A 15781-nucleotide genomic window follows, 5' to 3' on the forward strand; every position below is an offset into this window, starting at 1 on the left:
TGTGTATATTTTTTGACAATTTTTTATTTACTTACTCTACCTAATAAATATTGAAAAATAAATCTTTTGCTCGACATTCATTTTAAATAAAGTTCCACATTTTAAAATAAATTATGATTAAAAGTACACTAGGTCCAATTGACCCATGAACGCTGCGTAGGCAAAGAACACACATAGGTTAATCTGTAATGAATTACCAATTCTATTAAATTGCTGCAGTAGAATTGAACAAAACCATAATGATCTGTACAAGTTCTTTATTGTATTGTAAGCTCGGTTTTGGAAATACACAGGACGCACGGGGGGACACAGCGGACGAATAAGATAACAGTGGACAAACTAGAAGGTTACATGACTGGAGAGAAAAAAAAAAACAGACAAGACAAAGTGACATGTTTGATTTTGTAAAAGAATAAAAATAATCTCCAAGTGTCAAGAGAGCAAGGCTGGGGCGGAGAGGGGGTGGAGTGAAAAATAAAAAAACGTGCACACCCCCATGGAGGACTGTTTGGGATTTTCCTTTTTTTAACATAAGATACATATCCACTGTCGCATTCTGAAAGGGGTGGACATTTTGTTCACAGTCGAAAAAAAAAAAAAATTAGAACTCAGATTAAAGAACCTAAAAAAATAAAATGGTGAGTCATGCATTGCCAAGCATGTCTGCTTGTGTACCGCTTATGACTTATCTTTTGTGCCAGTCAGCACCTTTGTGCACTCGATTCTAATCATTTAATGAGAAAAAAAAAAAAGCATCAATAGATCCTTTGAGCCTATGTTGAGGCAGGGACGGGGATGGGGTATTTTCTTCATTATCCTTGAGTGACGGGCACTTCCCCTCGTGGAACACACGCATCCCCTATAGGCCGTCTGATGGCGGCTCGCTGCCACTGGAGCCCGACTGGGCGCGTTTGATGTACAAGTTCAGCAGTTTCAACTGAAACGCACAAAGCACAACAAAAAGATATTTGTCAAAAAATAAAAAAATAAAATAATGATTGGGAGTGTCTTTGACACAGGTCATTTGAGTCACATAGGTGTTGAAACTGGGTTTCTGTTTATATTTTGCTGGGTTGCTACTTCCTATTATTTCAGAGGATTCAGAGTGGCTTTATGTAAACATATAACCATAGTTTGTATCTGTCACTCGTATGTTTAGCAATGTTTCTGCTTTTTTTTCTGTTTTTGGTCAGCTCCATACATCCATTTACATCTACTGCTTATCCTGGGGACTGCATTGTTTTTCTGGTGACTTCAATGCTAACGTGGGCAATGACGGCGAGACCTGGAAGGGTGTGATTAGGAGGAACTGATCAGAACTTCAAGGGTGTTTTGTTACTGGACTTCTGCGAATGTCACGGGTTGTCCATAACGAACACCATGTTCACACAAGGGTGTCCATGTGTGCACACAGCGCCAAGACACCCTCGGCTGCAGTTCGATGATCGACTTTGTAGTCCTGGTTTCGGGTGAATTTGTAGTCCCGTATTCGGGTTTGTGGCCACACGTTTTGGAGCCTTGCTTGAAGAGAGGGGCGGAGCTGTCAACTGACCACCAGTCAGAAAAGGGTGGAGTACCCTCTCTCAAGGTTGGTGACGAGAACCGCTTTTATTTTGATCGTTTCGAACTTATTTGGCTCGACTGAACTTTTATTTGGAACTTGTGTATTGGTACTCTTACTGCTTTTACTTTGGTGGGTTTCTATTTCCTGTGCCCATCTCACCTTGCTGCTGGAGAGCTGACTCAGGTGCGGCTTGAGGTCCTCACCGATGACGGCGTAAATGGCCACCAAACAGAAGACGCAGGCTTTCCTCACACTGCTCTCAGAGTTGTCGTAACCCTGTGGCCCACAAACAAATGCATCACTATCAGTCGTTTTGATTAAAATCTCTCCCTCTCTCTCTCCCTCCCTCCCTCACCTGTATAAGTCCCGGCACAATCTCGGGCAGCAGTCCACCAAGGCCGTCACGGGGGATCCTCTCCACCACCTTGGTCTGCATCTTGATGGCGGCCAGGTTGATGGGGTAGTCAGCCGATTGGATGATGGGGCACAGGACCTTGATGCACTGCTCGGGGCTGATGGACAGCGCCAGCATGGCCGCCGTTTCCTCCGCTGCCCGTACCACCTACGCCCAAACACAAACAGGTGATTGGCTACTGGAAAATTGTATTTATTTATTTATTGGGGCAGTATGCAGGCAGTTCCAAATTTAGACTTGCGTGCCTTCAGCGAAGTACCATGTGCCACATCGTGCTGGGCGGCCCGAGCTCGATTTTTTGCTCTATAAATGAGTCCTCTGTAAATGGTTTGTTTACCTCCTTGTGGGGGTCCTTGTGTGCCTCCAGCGCCTTCATGATGGTGAGCTCAGCATAGTTTTTGAACCGCCACGGCTGCTTGCTGAGAATCTCCCGCAGGACCCGCAGAGCCAGCGTGCGGATCACGTGCTGGGTGGAGAGGGGTGAATAAATTGTGAATCATCAATTGTCATCAATTTGATTAAAATTTTTTTGGATGAGCAAAATGAAATATTTAGACATCAATAACTATTATATATGTTACACTGACAAAAATAAACATGTATTTTTAGAATATCAGAACTAAATTACATGAAATTTATTTTGATTTAATTATGAAAATATTAAAAGTCAATATTCCAATTAAATAAATGGGTTACATTGTTAGAGATGAATATATTAAATATATTAATGGATTTAATTCTCCAAATTAAATCCACACTGAATGGGGAAACAAAATATTTGCTCTTATATTAAAATTAAAATTACATTTAATATTAACATAAAATAACTAAATACTAATTTCATTAATTTATTTTAACATTAGTTTAGTAAAATAAAATTGGTGATATTTATTTAGAAAAAAAAAATCAGCATTTAAGGGATTTCTTTTAAATGACATTAGAATTCACCTAAATTTATGGTACATTTTATTTGATTCTATATAAAACCATTTAGTGATAAAAAAATATAATAATAATAATAATATTAATACACACACACTCACACACACACACACACACACACACACACACACACACACACACACACACACACACACAATCTGCGCAAATTTTGCATCATCTCACAGAATGACGACTCAAATTTCAGATTTTTTTTTTCTTTTCATCCGCCCCGCCACGCACTTGGAAAACCAAATCCAACTTCTGTCAAAGCTCATCCGAGTGTGCCTGGGGCCTACCTCTCTGTCGCCCATGGTCTCCAGAAGCAGCAGCAGGATGGTCTTAAAGTGCTCGTCCCACACCTGCAGCATGTTGTCGTGAATGAGCTTGAGGAGCTCGCTGAGTGCCGCCTTGCGCTCCTCCACGCGCTCGTTATGATTGGACAGCTCTTTCAGCAGCTCGCCCATCAGCTCCGACTGGTCCAGGCTGCCTTCTGCTGACCCTCAAAATGGAGGAGATGTAAACAAAACTGGCGGCGCTGTATGACAGCATTTCTTCCGTGCCGCAGTTTTATGGAAAAAGAAGCCAAAACGAAAGCGGTGCAAATTAGTGCATTTCTTTCCCCTTTTTACCGTCGGTGAGCTGCTCCGCGTCGTCCACGCTGCCGTCTTTACGGCCGGGCTTGTACGGAGAGTCCGAGAAGAGCTTACGGGCCCCCCGGGGGCTGGAGGAGAGCAAGGGTGTGTTAAGGAGAGAGGTCTTGTTGTCCAGAGCCGTGCGTCCACCGTCGGCGGGGTCGGGCGCTCGGCCATCCACGCCGACGCCCTCTTGGAGCTGGTCGTTCATGTCCTCTTGGCTGCGCACGCTGAAGTTCTGAATGGCTTCTGTGACGCCCTTCAGAGAGCTGTAGATGTCCTCTGAGTTCATGTTCTCCGTGTCGTAATCGAATGCACTGTGAAGCAAGCGCCAAACGAAAGTTAGTCTCAGCAGCTGTTCATCGACTAAAACGGTCCAAACGATGAATAAACATTTAGGGAAGCCGATATCACGCATTGTGTGAGCAATCGGCGCATCCCGAATTTAATAAAAATTTAAATGACCGTATTTCAATATGTTCATTTATATTTTAACATGTATTAAGATTTATAAAAATTATGGCTAATACCGTATTGGCCCGAATATAAGATGGTGTTTTTTGCATTGAAATAAGACTGAAAAGGTGGGGTTCGTCTTATATTCGGGGTCTAGACATTATACCCATTCACGACGCTAGATGGCGCCAGATATCATTGAAGCGAATGCTGAACTTGACTCCCCAGGCCAAAGTGAACCCCTGTCACGAAGAAGAAAAATAAAAACAGCAGTAGCACGAAGAAGAAAAATAAAAAAATAGCGGTAAGAAAGAAAAGAGAAGAAAACAATCGAAGAGATAACAGAAAATGGACAAACGTAGAGACAATCTGGAGAAAAGTGGGTCAAAGATCGGCCAGGTTAACCGGCAGCTGAGGAGAAGTTATGATGTAATTTACATTTCAAAAACCAGAAGCCATTCAGTTACAAATGTGACTGCACACTTTAGTTGACATATTTAAATGTTCAGATATTAAGATTTGAATGAGGCAAAATAACATGCTTTTCCTCTCAAATATATTGTTATAATCATTTGTGTCAGATGTACTGTAATTATTTTCTGTATAAAAATTAATTTGGTGTTCAAAAAGTCTTTTTTCAAACTTGAGTCTTGAAAAAGAGGGGGTCGTCTTATAATCAGGGCCGTCTTCTATTCGGGCCAATACGGTAATTTAATACATTGATATCTTTATATTATATAACAGATAGATAGTTTGACTTTCCCTTAATCAACTGTTACCTTGGTGAGGGAGTGTTCTGCGAGGTGTTGGTGGGGGATGTCACCGGGCTGGACCAACTAGCTGGAGAGCGAGGAGTGTGTCGTGTCAGAGGGCTGCCTATTGTTGCCTGGAGGTGGGGGGATAACAAAAGCAATGTCAGCTTTGGTATAGCATGACGTGGTGAGGACTCGAGCGGCGTGGCACCTGGGCGACGTTGCCAGTGTTCTTCAGGTGGTTCTGGAGCAACTTGGTAGCTCCGTCCTGGAAGGTCTTGGGCAGCGCTGCCAGCAGCATGGTGAACTCGGGCGTGTTGAGCTGGAAGAGGGCAATGAGCACCGCCTGGGCCGCCTGCGATGCCACAAAGCACATCAGGTAAGACAGCGGCGGCCCAAAACCTCCCGTTAGGGAACGGAGGTGGCGAGCCCCGCGCACACCTTTCTGACATCTGAGCTCTTGGGGTCGGTGGTCCAGGTGATGATGCGCGAGACAGCCAGCCGAGTCTCACTGGAGTTGACGAAGTCGGGAGCTTCCATCTGCAGCGTCAGAGTCTCGATGTAACGCAGAATGGCCACCTTCACCTGCGGCGACACACAGTGACACACACATTTAGCTCGGGAGGCCCCGCTATGCAACTTCAAAACATGAAAATTGAAATGACTTTGGGTTTTGTGACTTTTTTTTTGTCATTGCCTGTAGGTGGAACGTGGTTGCAAAGTCAAATGAATGACTCCAAAAAAGGCAGACTGTGTCTTTGTCTGCATGGCTTCTCGAGACTTTTCTGTGGAACTACATAAAAATAGGCTTGTCAGCCAAATTTCATATTGCTAGTGAGAGTGACATACGGGGCTGAATTTTTAACTGAGTTGTATGTTTTCCGACGAACCTTTGACAAACATAAGACAAGACTTTTCTAGCGTACTCCACTCGCATGCAATGACAAACGCTTTCATGTTTTGCAGTTTTATGGCATCGATTGATCGAGTGTACATGATTCAAATTTTGTAGCCATTGGACAAAATGTCAAATTGAGCCTCAAATGGCCACTTTGTGTCAAAATGGTGTCTTTTTGGCCATGGTTTCTAGAAGCTTTTTTTTGTTTTTTGTGGGGCGACTCGAGATAGACGGGGCAACCAAATTTCATGTTCCCGAAGTGTGCTGGGAACCCTCCAACTTCCCCCTTCACGACTTAAGCGCAGCACACTGTTGCTCCCCCCCGGAGCACACTGACCTGGCAGGAGCGTCTCCAGGCGGCGGCCTGCTCGTCTAGTGAGCAGGCGTGGCGCCGTGCCCTGGGGGGGAACAATTTTACCCCGGACCCTCCCCTGCCGCGCCCGCAACACAAGCTCCGCACAGGCTTCAGAGAGAAAGAGGAGAAGCACCGCGTCAAGTCAGCAGAGTGTGAGGGAAGGAGGAGGGGGAGGGGGGAACAGTTTAGTAGAAGAGGATGGTTTGGGGCGCCGTCTGCGCTGTGCCGCCAGGCGGAATCTTTAAATGCAGTGAGGCTGAAAGTTAAAACAGCGGTGCACTGACTTATGACAATGACTCATCTCAAATTGTCTTTATTCATTGAAATGAAAGGAAAGTCCATTAATCCGTTTCAGGAACCCCCCCGCCACCCAAAAAACAAATAAAAAACACGAACAAAAAATTTCTAACATGAAAAATAGCACTCTACCGGAAGCCCAAGTGCCACTGAATTAATAAATGCAGTGAGAGAGACATGTAGCAGGAAAGAGGGAGATGGAAGTGGAATGGAGTGATACCAAAGAACCTCCTCAAAGAGAGGACATGTTGAGAAAAGAGAGCTTTTGGCAACTGTTACTCTGGTTACCGCCAGCAAGCTTCCCTTCTGGCTACGCATTCGTTTCGACACCAACACTCAAACACACACACAAACTTTGTAGATTTTTACCTTGAGGTTGGGGGTCTGTGTTTGGTCCACGGTGAACCTCATGAGGATGGTGAATTGGAGGTCGTTGGGGAAGGATTCCCTGCAAGGAGAAGATGACTTAAAAAAAGAAAAAAGAAAAAATGCTGGTGCTAAAGTGTGTGTGTGTGTGTGTGTGTGTGTGTGTTCCTTCTCCACTGACCGTGTCACATCCAGCGCCCTCTGGACCTTGGCTTGCACTGAGCCCAGCAGGTCGGCGCCCATCTTCTTCAGCAGCTGGGTGAGCAACACGAACAGCCAGTCCTGAAGGTCCTCCTTGTGGACCAGGATGAAGTCCACCAAAGTCTCCAGGAACATGCTGAACACCTGACAATACATGTACAAAAAAAAAAACCCAAAAAAAACCATATCCAGTGTTAAGGTTGGCTCCTTTCGCCCCCTACCCCCAATCATGAAAACCATTGATTACTAGTACACGGACACCATTGAATCTTACTGCCATCTCAAGTCCCTTGCTGATCAAAACAGCAGTACGTACCAAAAAAATTCAAGTGCAGAGTCATTGCATATGTTGTGTAAACGGGACTGCACATTATATAGCAATGGCGCGCTTGAAGACGCTTAGTCTTAGCCGAACATTTGGCAGAAGGCGCTCCTGCCATCCCTTCACGTCACTAGTAGCCAATCGTCACAAGACACACCACCAAATGGCGTCTTTGAGACACTCTGGTCGTGCCAATGCCGTAAGGTACTCTACCACACACACAAACACGAACAAAAAATTTCTAACATGAAAAATAGCACTCTACCGGAAGCCCAAGTGCCACTGAATTAATAAATGCAGTGAGAGAGACATGTAGCAGGAAAGAGGGAGATGGAAGTGGAATGGAGTGATACCAAAGAACCTCCTCAAAGAGAGGACATGTTGAGAAAAGAGAGCTTTTGGCAACTGTTACTCTGGTTACCGCCAGCAAGCTTCCCTTCTGGCTACGCATTCGTTTCGACACCAACACTCAAACACACACACAAACTTTGTAGATTTTTACCTTGAGGTTGGGGGTCTGTGTTTGGTCCACGGTGAACCTCATGAGGATGGTGAATTGGAGGTCGTTGGGGAAGGATTCCCTGCAAGGAGAAGATGACTTAAAAAAAGAAAAAAGAAAAAATGCTGGTGCTAAAGTGTGTGTGTGTGTGTGTGTGTGTGTGTTCCTTCTCCACTGACCGTGTCACATCCAGCGCCCTCTGGACCTTGGCTTGCACTGAGCCCAGCAGGTCGGCGCCCATCTTCTTCAGCAGCTGGGTGAGCAACACGAACAGCCAGTCCTGAAGGTCCTCCTTGTGGACCAGGATGAAGTCCACCAAAGTCTCCAGGAACATGCTGAACACCTGACAATACATGTACAAAAAAAAAAACCCAAAAAAAACCATATCCAGTGTTAAGGTTGGCTCCTTTCGCCCCCTACCCCCAATCATGAAAACCATTGATTACTAGTACACGGACACCATTGAATCTTACTGCCATCTCAAGTCCCTTGCTGATCAAAACAGCAGTACGTACCAAAAAAATTCAAGTGCAGAGTCATTGCATATGTTGTGTAAACGGGACTGCACATTATATAGCAATGGCGCGCTTGAAGACGCTTAGTCTTAGCCGAACATTTGGCAGAAGGCGCTCCTGCCATCCCTTCACGTCACTAGTAGCCAATCGTCACAAGACACACCACCAAATGGCGTCTTTGAGACACTCTGGTCGTGCCAATGCCGTAAGGTACTCTACCACACACACACAAATCAGTTTTTTTGTCTCCAAGTTGTCAGGAAGTGACACTAGCCGAGTTTTACATTACAATCCATCGGCAACGCTCCCATCCCAAACAATAACCCAAAGTGACTCGTTGACGTCAGGGGACGCGTATCTTTCGGGGAGGCAAGCAGTGGGTTTTGTGAAGAACAAACAGACTTACTCTCTGCGGATTTCCGGGGGCCAGCAGCGGCAGCATGGAGAAACACAAGAGACGCGCTGGTTAGAATCCAAAAGAGACAACTTTGTAGAGTCAAACGTCTGGAACTGGGATGTTTTGCACGGAAGAGATGGAAGAAGGAACCAGAAAAAAATAAAATAAAGGGAAATGAGGTGGGAAGGGGGGATGGGATGCGGTACCTTGAAGGAGGCTGAGCTTATACCGGATTCTGCCGTGCCGTACACCCTGCCGGAGTCTCGCTGAAATTCATTCAAATCATAAAAAGGTCAAAAAAATCCAAGGGAAAAAAAGGGGAGGCAGCGCGGGAAGAGGGGCCCATGCAGGTTAGATTGAGGGCAGGGTTTGAAAAAAGAAAAGAAAAATGGCAGCCTGACTAGTTCTTTAGAATTCTGAGGAAGAAGACAGACCGTCCAGTGAGGTCACACGCGCGCTCTGGCATGGCATGCTGTGAGAAAACCGCATGCCTTGTTGCTTTGTTTATGTGCGCGTCATGCATCGTTGGTGATTAAACCGCTTGTTCTGCTGCGGGTCAAAGTGACCCAGAGTTTGAAGGGCACCACTGGCTTTGGGGTGAAATTTCAGGATGAACCTAAAATACTCGAGAGGTGAGCCTCATTTGACCTTTTCTAAACTTCTGAATGTCCAAGTCTTCTGTTGGTTCAATGCTTGTTGCTCTCCAACGAGGAATTGAAGGGCAAAATTCACAACAGGTGTTTGAGCCATGAAATTTTCCAAGGCGATCCAGTTACACGCCTTTCTGTGATTCTTCCAGTCTTTTCTGTCTCTCTGTTACAATATGCGGGTTGACACTAAGCCTCAGATAACTGTTGTGAATTTTGTCAATTTCGCAGGAGAGAAATACTGGTGTGTCCTCCTTGTTTTTGGGAAGGCAGAATCCGGTACAGTGAAGAATGGTGGGAAATTAAATGATGGATTTGTGCAATTATAACAAGTGTGCGAGTGCGTGAGACGTGCACACCACATGCCAACCATACCTTGCTATGCGGGTCTGCAAACATGCGGGTGAAGATCTCACATAGCCTCTTCAACTCCACGCGACTGCAAATTGTAATTGATTCAAAAAATAAAATAAAATTAAGACATAATGAATATGGAATTGGTTCTGAGAGTCCACAGGTCTGGCGCCAGATTGTTGGACGCACCTGAGGGTGCGCTGGTTCTTAAGGAGGGCCTGGAGTCCCAGTAGACCCTCCTTCCTTTCGGACCAGTTGGCGCTGGCGCAGCGGTTCAGCACCTGGACAGTTCACAAATATTGGACACATCACACATTGATAATGCCTTGGCAGGGGTTGAATTTCCCGGGCTGTCCTTCCGTCCATCGCGCACAGTCCGACAGAGTCGAACCTCGGCCACGTCTTCCGTCTGCCTCATGTACGTGGGTATGGCGCCGCCGTTTCTGGAGCTGTAGGATCTCTCGGAGCAGGCGCTGGACGCGTCGCTGTTGGCGTCGTCGTCGGAGTACATGCTGTAGTTCTCGTACCGCCGCCGCGCTGGCTTCTTCTGCGGGACACGCAAAAATTACGGCAGAAGAACTGGACAGGAAATGACGGCAGCGCCTTCGCATTCTGCATGTGCTGCATTTTCCTTGAGAAACTCAAACACTCACTGAATAATCACTAAACTAACGCTGAGCTGTTTCAACACTTAAGAACTGTTTCACATTTTCTGTTACGACTGATCATCCTATTCAGTAATTTCTTTGTGCGGACGGCAACTGCGGAAGGGCGTCCTTCCAACTTGGATGATTATCAAATGCCCGAAAGAGATATAAAGGCACATTAACTGAGCAAAACAGGCACAGATGACAAGATGTGCTAAGCCAATTTCGTGCCAGCTAATGCTAACGTTAGCGCACATCCATCGGTAGCAGCAGCAGGAATTCAACTTAACCAATAAAACGAATACTATACATCAAATGGCAATGGCGCTCACCTCTCATGGAGGCACACTGGAACAGCAACACCAAAAAAAAAAAAAAAAAAAAAAAAAAAAAATCCGAATGGGACATCATGTCCTGCAGTGCGAACGTAGCCTGAGTGTAATGGATGTAAATTGCATGCACAAACAATATACAGCATCACTTCTATGACCTTGATTGGTGTTGCTTTTCCCTGTCAAAAACAAAACAAAAAAAAAAAAAAAAAAAAAAAAAAAAAAAAAACAGTGTCTCACGCTAATTGCTTCACAACCTGCCGGTCGTGCAGGTCACTCTCGCTCTCCCCCCTCCCGCTCGACCGGCAATGGATTTACACTTATCTCAAGAACAGTCATTTTGGTCTGAAGAAAGTCGGAAATCCGCCAATCGATGGAAAATTCTCATGCCTGCTGCCAAGAACTATGCGTTCCAGCTAAAAGGGCAGTGGTCTTCTGAGTAGTAAACACACACACACACACACACACACACACACGCACACACACACACACACACACACACACACACACAGGCACACGCACACACAAACAAGGCAAGACTACACAAGACTAAAGGTACAAGGCAGGGAAAAAGAGGCTGACCTTAGATCGCATGTCTCCCAACAGCTGACAGCATTAAACAAGAGGTAGAAGCAAACTTGGTTAACACACACACTCACACACACAAACATGGTTGTTGTGGTTTTCATACCAAGGCGTCCGCGAGTGCCTCTTCCACGTCCGAGCCAGTGTTGAGGACCCTCATGGCGCTGACTGAGGATGACAGGCGGCTTGACTGACCCATGCCGAAACTTGAGCCTATTTAGAAAGCAAATGGGATGGATGTGAGGAAAAATGAGGGGCAGCTGAGGAAATGGGGCCGACGTGCTTTGGATAAAAATTAAAAAACACATCAGTGATGAGAACTCATCCATGATCAAACTCAGTTCATGTTATGACTGATTAGATGACATTTCAGGACAACGTATGACTTGAAAGAAAAATTGAAAGAAGGCATCAGTGTCCACTGAGATTGTATCTGCAGTTGGGTTCAGAATAGCAGCGTTGAGGAGATGCTTCACATCTGTGTTGCATTTCTCTTTAAGAATTTATTCGTGAAAATTGAAAATGTTTGAAGATTTCACTTTTCTAGGAATTGCTGAACTACGATCGGGCTGCGCACAGGTCACAATGGTTTCGGAGGTTGTTCGTATCTTTGTTGCATTTTGTTGAGAATGGTTGACATGGCGTGGAAAGACTGATAAACACTCATTTGACGTATTTTGAGCTTCACAAACTCACTGCTATCTATCCTGAGCACAACTGACACTGCTTATAACATGGTGGGGAGGAAACATGCGATTCCACTGGAAAGCTCTGCCATCCTAAATGCAAAAACAAATCAAGAAAAAAAAAAACTCACAAAACAATGAAGAAGCAAGAAGAAAACAGAAAAGTAGCAGCAAAGAAAAGAAAAAGAAGCGAAATCAAGGCCGGCTGGGTGGGTTGGTTGGTTGTGGTACGAAGATCAAGTTAGAAGTTACTCAGCCTTCACCTGCGGCCCCGAAAGCATCGGGTGTGTGGAGAGCTCCTGTGGAGCGAGAGTAGCTCCGCGTGGCTGCAACCCAGATTCAAACACACACACACACATATATATACACAATTTACATTAGCCCCGTGCGCTCCTCCATGCTAATGGCTTGAGCGGAATCGGAAAAGTCCCCGCCCCCACCCAAAAAAAAAACGTGCAAGTGATTTGGGTTGTTTTGCTGTCAAATTTCCACTTCTCCAGGGTGGGGCGACAGGCAGTTGTGCGATTGCGGGGGGGACCGGTTACTGCTACTCACCAAGGGGCGTGAAGGAGCGTACGGGGCTGGTGTCCCGGCTGCTTTCCCTGCTGGCCTCTCGGCTGCAGCCCTGACTCATACTGGGCCGGGGAATACGGCTGCCCCGGGCTGAGCCCAGGGCGGGGTGGTTTCAAGAGTGTGGCAAAAAAGAAGGAGAAGGAAGGAGAAGATTGTGAAAGACAAAGAGGACAAACATGAGGAGGAGAACGTGACGTACATAAAAGGAAGAAATGTGCACACGGGTCAACTTCCCGTTCAGATCAGATCAGAGGACCAATTTCTGATTGCCTGTGTTCATTCTTTTAGGCCACGCCAACACAAACAAAGGTATTTTGTTGTCTAAATTGTTGACTGGATCTCCGCTTTCAGGGAGCACAGAAATCAAAAAGCAGGTGGCTAACCAAAGAGCTTTATAGGACCCCACTTTCAATGCCCGTTTTTGGATGGAGAATAAAGAGACGTGCAAAGATCACCGTGCTTGATAAATAAGCTACCTTCACTCAGTGGCGAGCGACTTCATTAGGTATACCTGCACCTCGTGCGGTCTACATATAAACGAAAAGGCATGGGGGCGAAGAACAGAGTCCTGTGGAATGCCACTTACAACAAGAGCATGAATTCTGTATATTTAAAAATGTCATTTTGACTCCACACAGGATTCCCCGTGATTGCCGAGCCTTTTGCAGAAAGAACATTTTCAAACTGACTGGTCGAAACAGCCCGGAAGTTCGACTTGGGAGTGACATCTCTTTTTCTTGGCATCTTATTCGAGGGTGCAAGCACACTCCAGGCAACTTTAAATACCTGTGTTAGTGTCAATGAAAGCTGAATCACACTTGAAACCCATCAATGCAGTTTTTCAAAATAAAATGATTTGTGATTGATCGCTGGAAAATTGCTCTCCGTGCTCACACTGAACACCATGTCGTCAGCGCCCTGGGAAAAACGCACATCCATTTGTTCTTTTACTTCTTCTTCTGAGTTTTACGTGAATGGGATGTCCGAAAAAAATGTACGTGTATTTTCCACAGGGCAATGACAATATTCCTTCTGCATAATTGTTTTTGGCCATCACAGAATAAGGACAAAGGAAGTGAAATGAATTAAAGTGGTGGCGGGAAGGAGGAACGGAAGGATGGATGATATTCAGTCAGTCAGGATGAATCGCAGAGATGAAGATGAATTGATGGAAAGCAAGAACGCTCATTCGTTGACACGGAGACGCAAAGACCATGCATTTGTATTGCCATCGGTGGACGGTGGAGAGCGAATTGGGACGACATAGAGACGGATGGTCGATCACAAAGTTCAGGCATTGAGCAGGGTGGGAGAGTACAGACTTACCTCCTCTGCTGGCGCCATTGTAGACAGAACTAATGCTGGAGGGAGCTAGAGAAGCGGGAAGTGGAAAAGGAGGGCAGACAGGGAGCAGGAGGGTGTGAAAACATTTGAGGGCCCGGAAAGGAAATTTTTTGACAGATCTTACTTTCAGGTTTAGCCCCCCCCCCCCAAAATAAATAAATAAATAAATAAAAGCACTGTCAGGAGAGATAATGGCTATTTTAGGTCAAAAGGTCATTTTATGACATGAACCACCTCCGCTTTTTAGCCAAGATGGAACCATTTCAAATGTGATTTCTTTGTTCAATATTACGCTTCAGGGCAGAGGATCTGAATACTTCTGCACAAGTTTTCTTATTTGTACATATCTGCACGAGTCTAAAATATTTTTCATGTTGTCGTCGTCATGGATTATGAGGACCATTTCCCCCGAAAATATGTACCGTATTTTCCACACTAGAAGGCGCACCTAGCAGCATTCAATTTTCTAAAAAGCCGACAGTGCGCCTTATCATCCGATGCGCCTTATATATGGACCAATCTTCCGATTTCTTGGACGTAGTATTTAAAATGTTCTATAAAGCATTTTGTTACAGCTGCAGCAGTTGTGAAAGCGCTATATAAATAAAGCTGTATTGTATTGTATTCACTGTAGCGTAGCTCCATCTAGTGGATGCGTAACGCAACCGCAGTCACTATTGTAGCTTCTATTCTTTGTGCCTTATAATGCGGTGCGCCCTATATATGAAAACAGTTTTAAAATAGGCCATTCATTGAGGGTGCAACTTATACTTATAAGGCACTTTGCCTTATGGTGCGGAAAATACCGTAATTTAAACACATTTTGGGGAAAAAGTAAAAAAAAAAATTTGCAGCAAGGGAAACGCAAAGAATGCTCTCTGGCACTCACCGACAGACAATCGTGTCGGGGAAGAGTCTCTGGAACATCCCTGGCTACGGGGGATGCGGCTCCGCCTGCGCCCGTCCCCGGCGGTCCCAGGCAGCACCCGGTGGGCCGACGAGCTCATGGTACTTAGCGCCGTGGTGGTCAGCACGCGGCCGGGGGAGCCGCTGCGGCTCCCAGCTTTGAGAAAATGCCAAGTCAGGTGAATGGCAGCCAAATCAAGAGTATTGACAGTAATGTACCCATCTGTCATGTGTGCAACGCAACTTCCCATCTGTCTGGAAAGCAGATAAATGAGAGCAATCACCACACACACACACACACACACAGACGCGCACACACATTCACACAATTGATATGCTATTATTATTACCTGTTTGAACGAGTCATCTATTTTAGTTCGCGATTTATTTGTTTTCAATGTATTTTTAAGGCATCCAGCAACTAATTTGGGCACAGTGTCTATGCTGCTGTTTTGGTTTGCAGCAGCCGCGAAGAAATGAGATCCTAACTACCTATTTGAGCAAAGCGTCAACTTGAGGGATGCGTTTCATTTTCATAAGGGGATTCTTAAAGCACATGGCGAATAATGTGCGCAAGTCACACCACTATTGGAGGAGATTTGATTTCCTTTTACGACCCCGTTTTCCCCTGTGATAACTTGTGCTGGAACAGGAGTGTGGTGAATACATCGGTGATCCACACAAGCACCCCAACGTGCACTGGCCAGGATGTGAGGAAGAAGAAGAAATTTAGGTGACCGTCAGTGCAAAGAAACGGAGACAAAAAAAAAAAAAAAAAAACGGGAAGGAACCAAATAAAGTAAAAAAAAAAAGAACACGAAGGAGGCATTAAGACTCTTACCACCGGCAGGGTTAGGAGACTGAGATCCTGAGCCATCGATTTGGGGGGTGGGGGGGGAGGAACAGCAGATTAAACTAAGGTGGATGATGGGAAGATCGGAACACAAGAAGAGAAAGCGCCGCGATGGAATGGATGAATTGAATTCAAATGAACTCCACAAAATAACGGAGCTGGGCACAACTGGGGTGCATGTCGGGACATGAAAGCACACCATGAGAAAACATCCAAATTTAAAAAAAAAAAAAAAAACAAACC

The 15781-nt window shown here is 45.4% G+C and overlaps 1 protein-coding gene across 25 annotated transcripts in view; it reads right to left on the reverse strand.

The window, feature by feature from the left end:
* Positions 1-242: 242 nt before the first annotated feature.
* Positions 243-15781, reverse strand: part of clasp2 (cytoplasmic linker associated protein 2) — a 41857-nt gene continuing 26318 nt past the window's right edge. For 12 of the 25 annotated variants that reach the window (XM_019874121.1, XM_019874124.1, XM_019874123.1 and 9 more), the window contains 22 exons: positions 14669-14842; positions 13762-13806; positions 12418-12525; positions 12126-12188; positions 11283-11389; positions 11174-11197; positions 10004-10159; positions 9802-9893; positions 9634-9697; positions 8818-8877; positions 8621-8623; positions 7879-8042; positions 7703-7781; positions 5203-5346; positions 4973-5116; positions 4789-4895; positions 3551-3870; positions 3218-3420; positions 2317-2445; positions 1920-2126; positions 1724-1840; positions 243-937 (listed from right to left, as the gene is read on the reverse strand). In XM_019874121.1, the coding sequence (XP_019729680.1) occupies positions 860-937; positions 1724-1840; positions 1920-2126; positions 2317-2445; positions 3218-3420; positions 3551-3870; positions 4789-4895; positions 4973-5116; positions 5203-5346; positions 7703-7781; positions 7879-8042; positions 8621-8623; positions 8818-8877; positions 9634-9697; positions 9802-9893; positions 10004-10159; positions 11174-11197; positions 11283-11389; positions 12126-12188; positions 12418-12525; positions 13762-13806; positions 14669-14842 (2588 nt within the window). In that variant the 3' untranslated portion in view covers positions 243-859. Of the gene's footprint in view, positions 938-1723; positions 1841-1919; positions 2127-2316; positions 2446-3217; positions 3421-3550; positions 3871-4788; positions 4896-4972; positions 5117-5202; positions 5347-7702; positions 7782-7878; positions 8043-8620; positions 8624-8817; positions 8878-9633; positions 9698-9801; positions 9894-10003; positions 10160-11173; positions 11198-11282; positions 11390-12125; positions 12189-12417; positions 12526-13761; positions 13807-14668; positions 14843-15526; positions 15554-15781 lie in introns of all 25 variants that reach the window. The other 13 variants (XM_019874131.1, XM_019874132.1, XM_019874116.1 and 10 more) reach the window with 12 other exon arrangements.

This window comes from Hippocampus comes, unplaced genomic scaffold, assembly GCF_001891065.2.
Source record: "Hippocampus comes isolate QL1 unplaced genomic scaffold, H_comes_QL1_v1.1 scaffold166, whole genome shotgun sequence".
NCBI classification, from domain to species: Eukaryota; Metazoa; Chordata; class Actinopteri; order Syngnathiformes; family Syngnathidae; genus Hippocampus; species Hippocampus comes.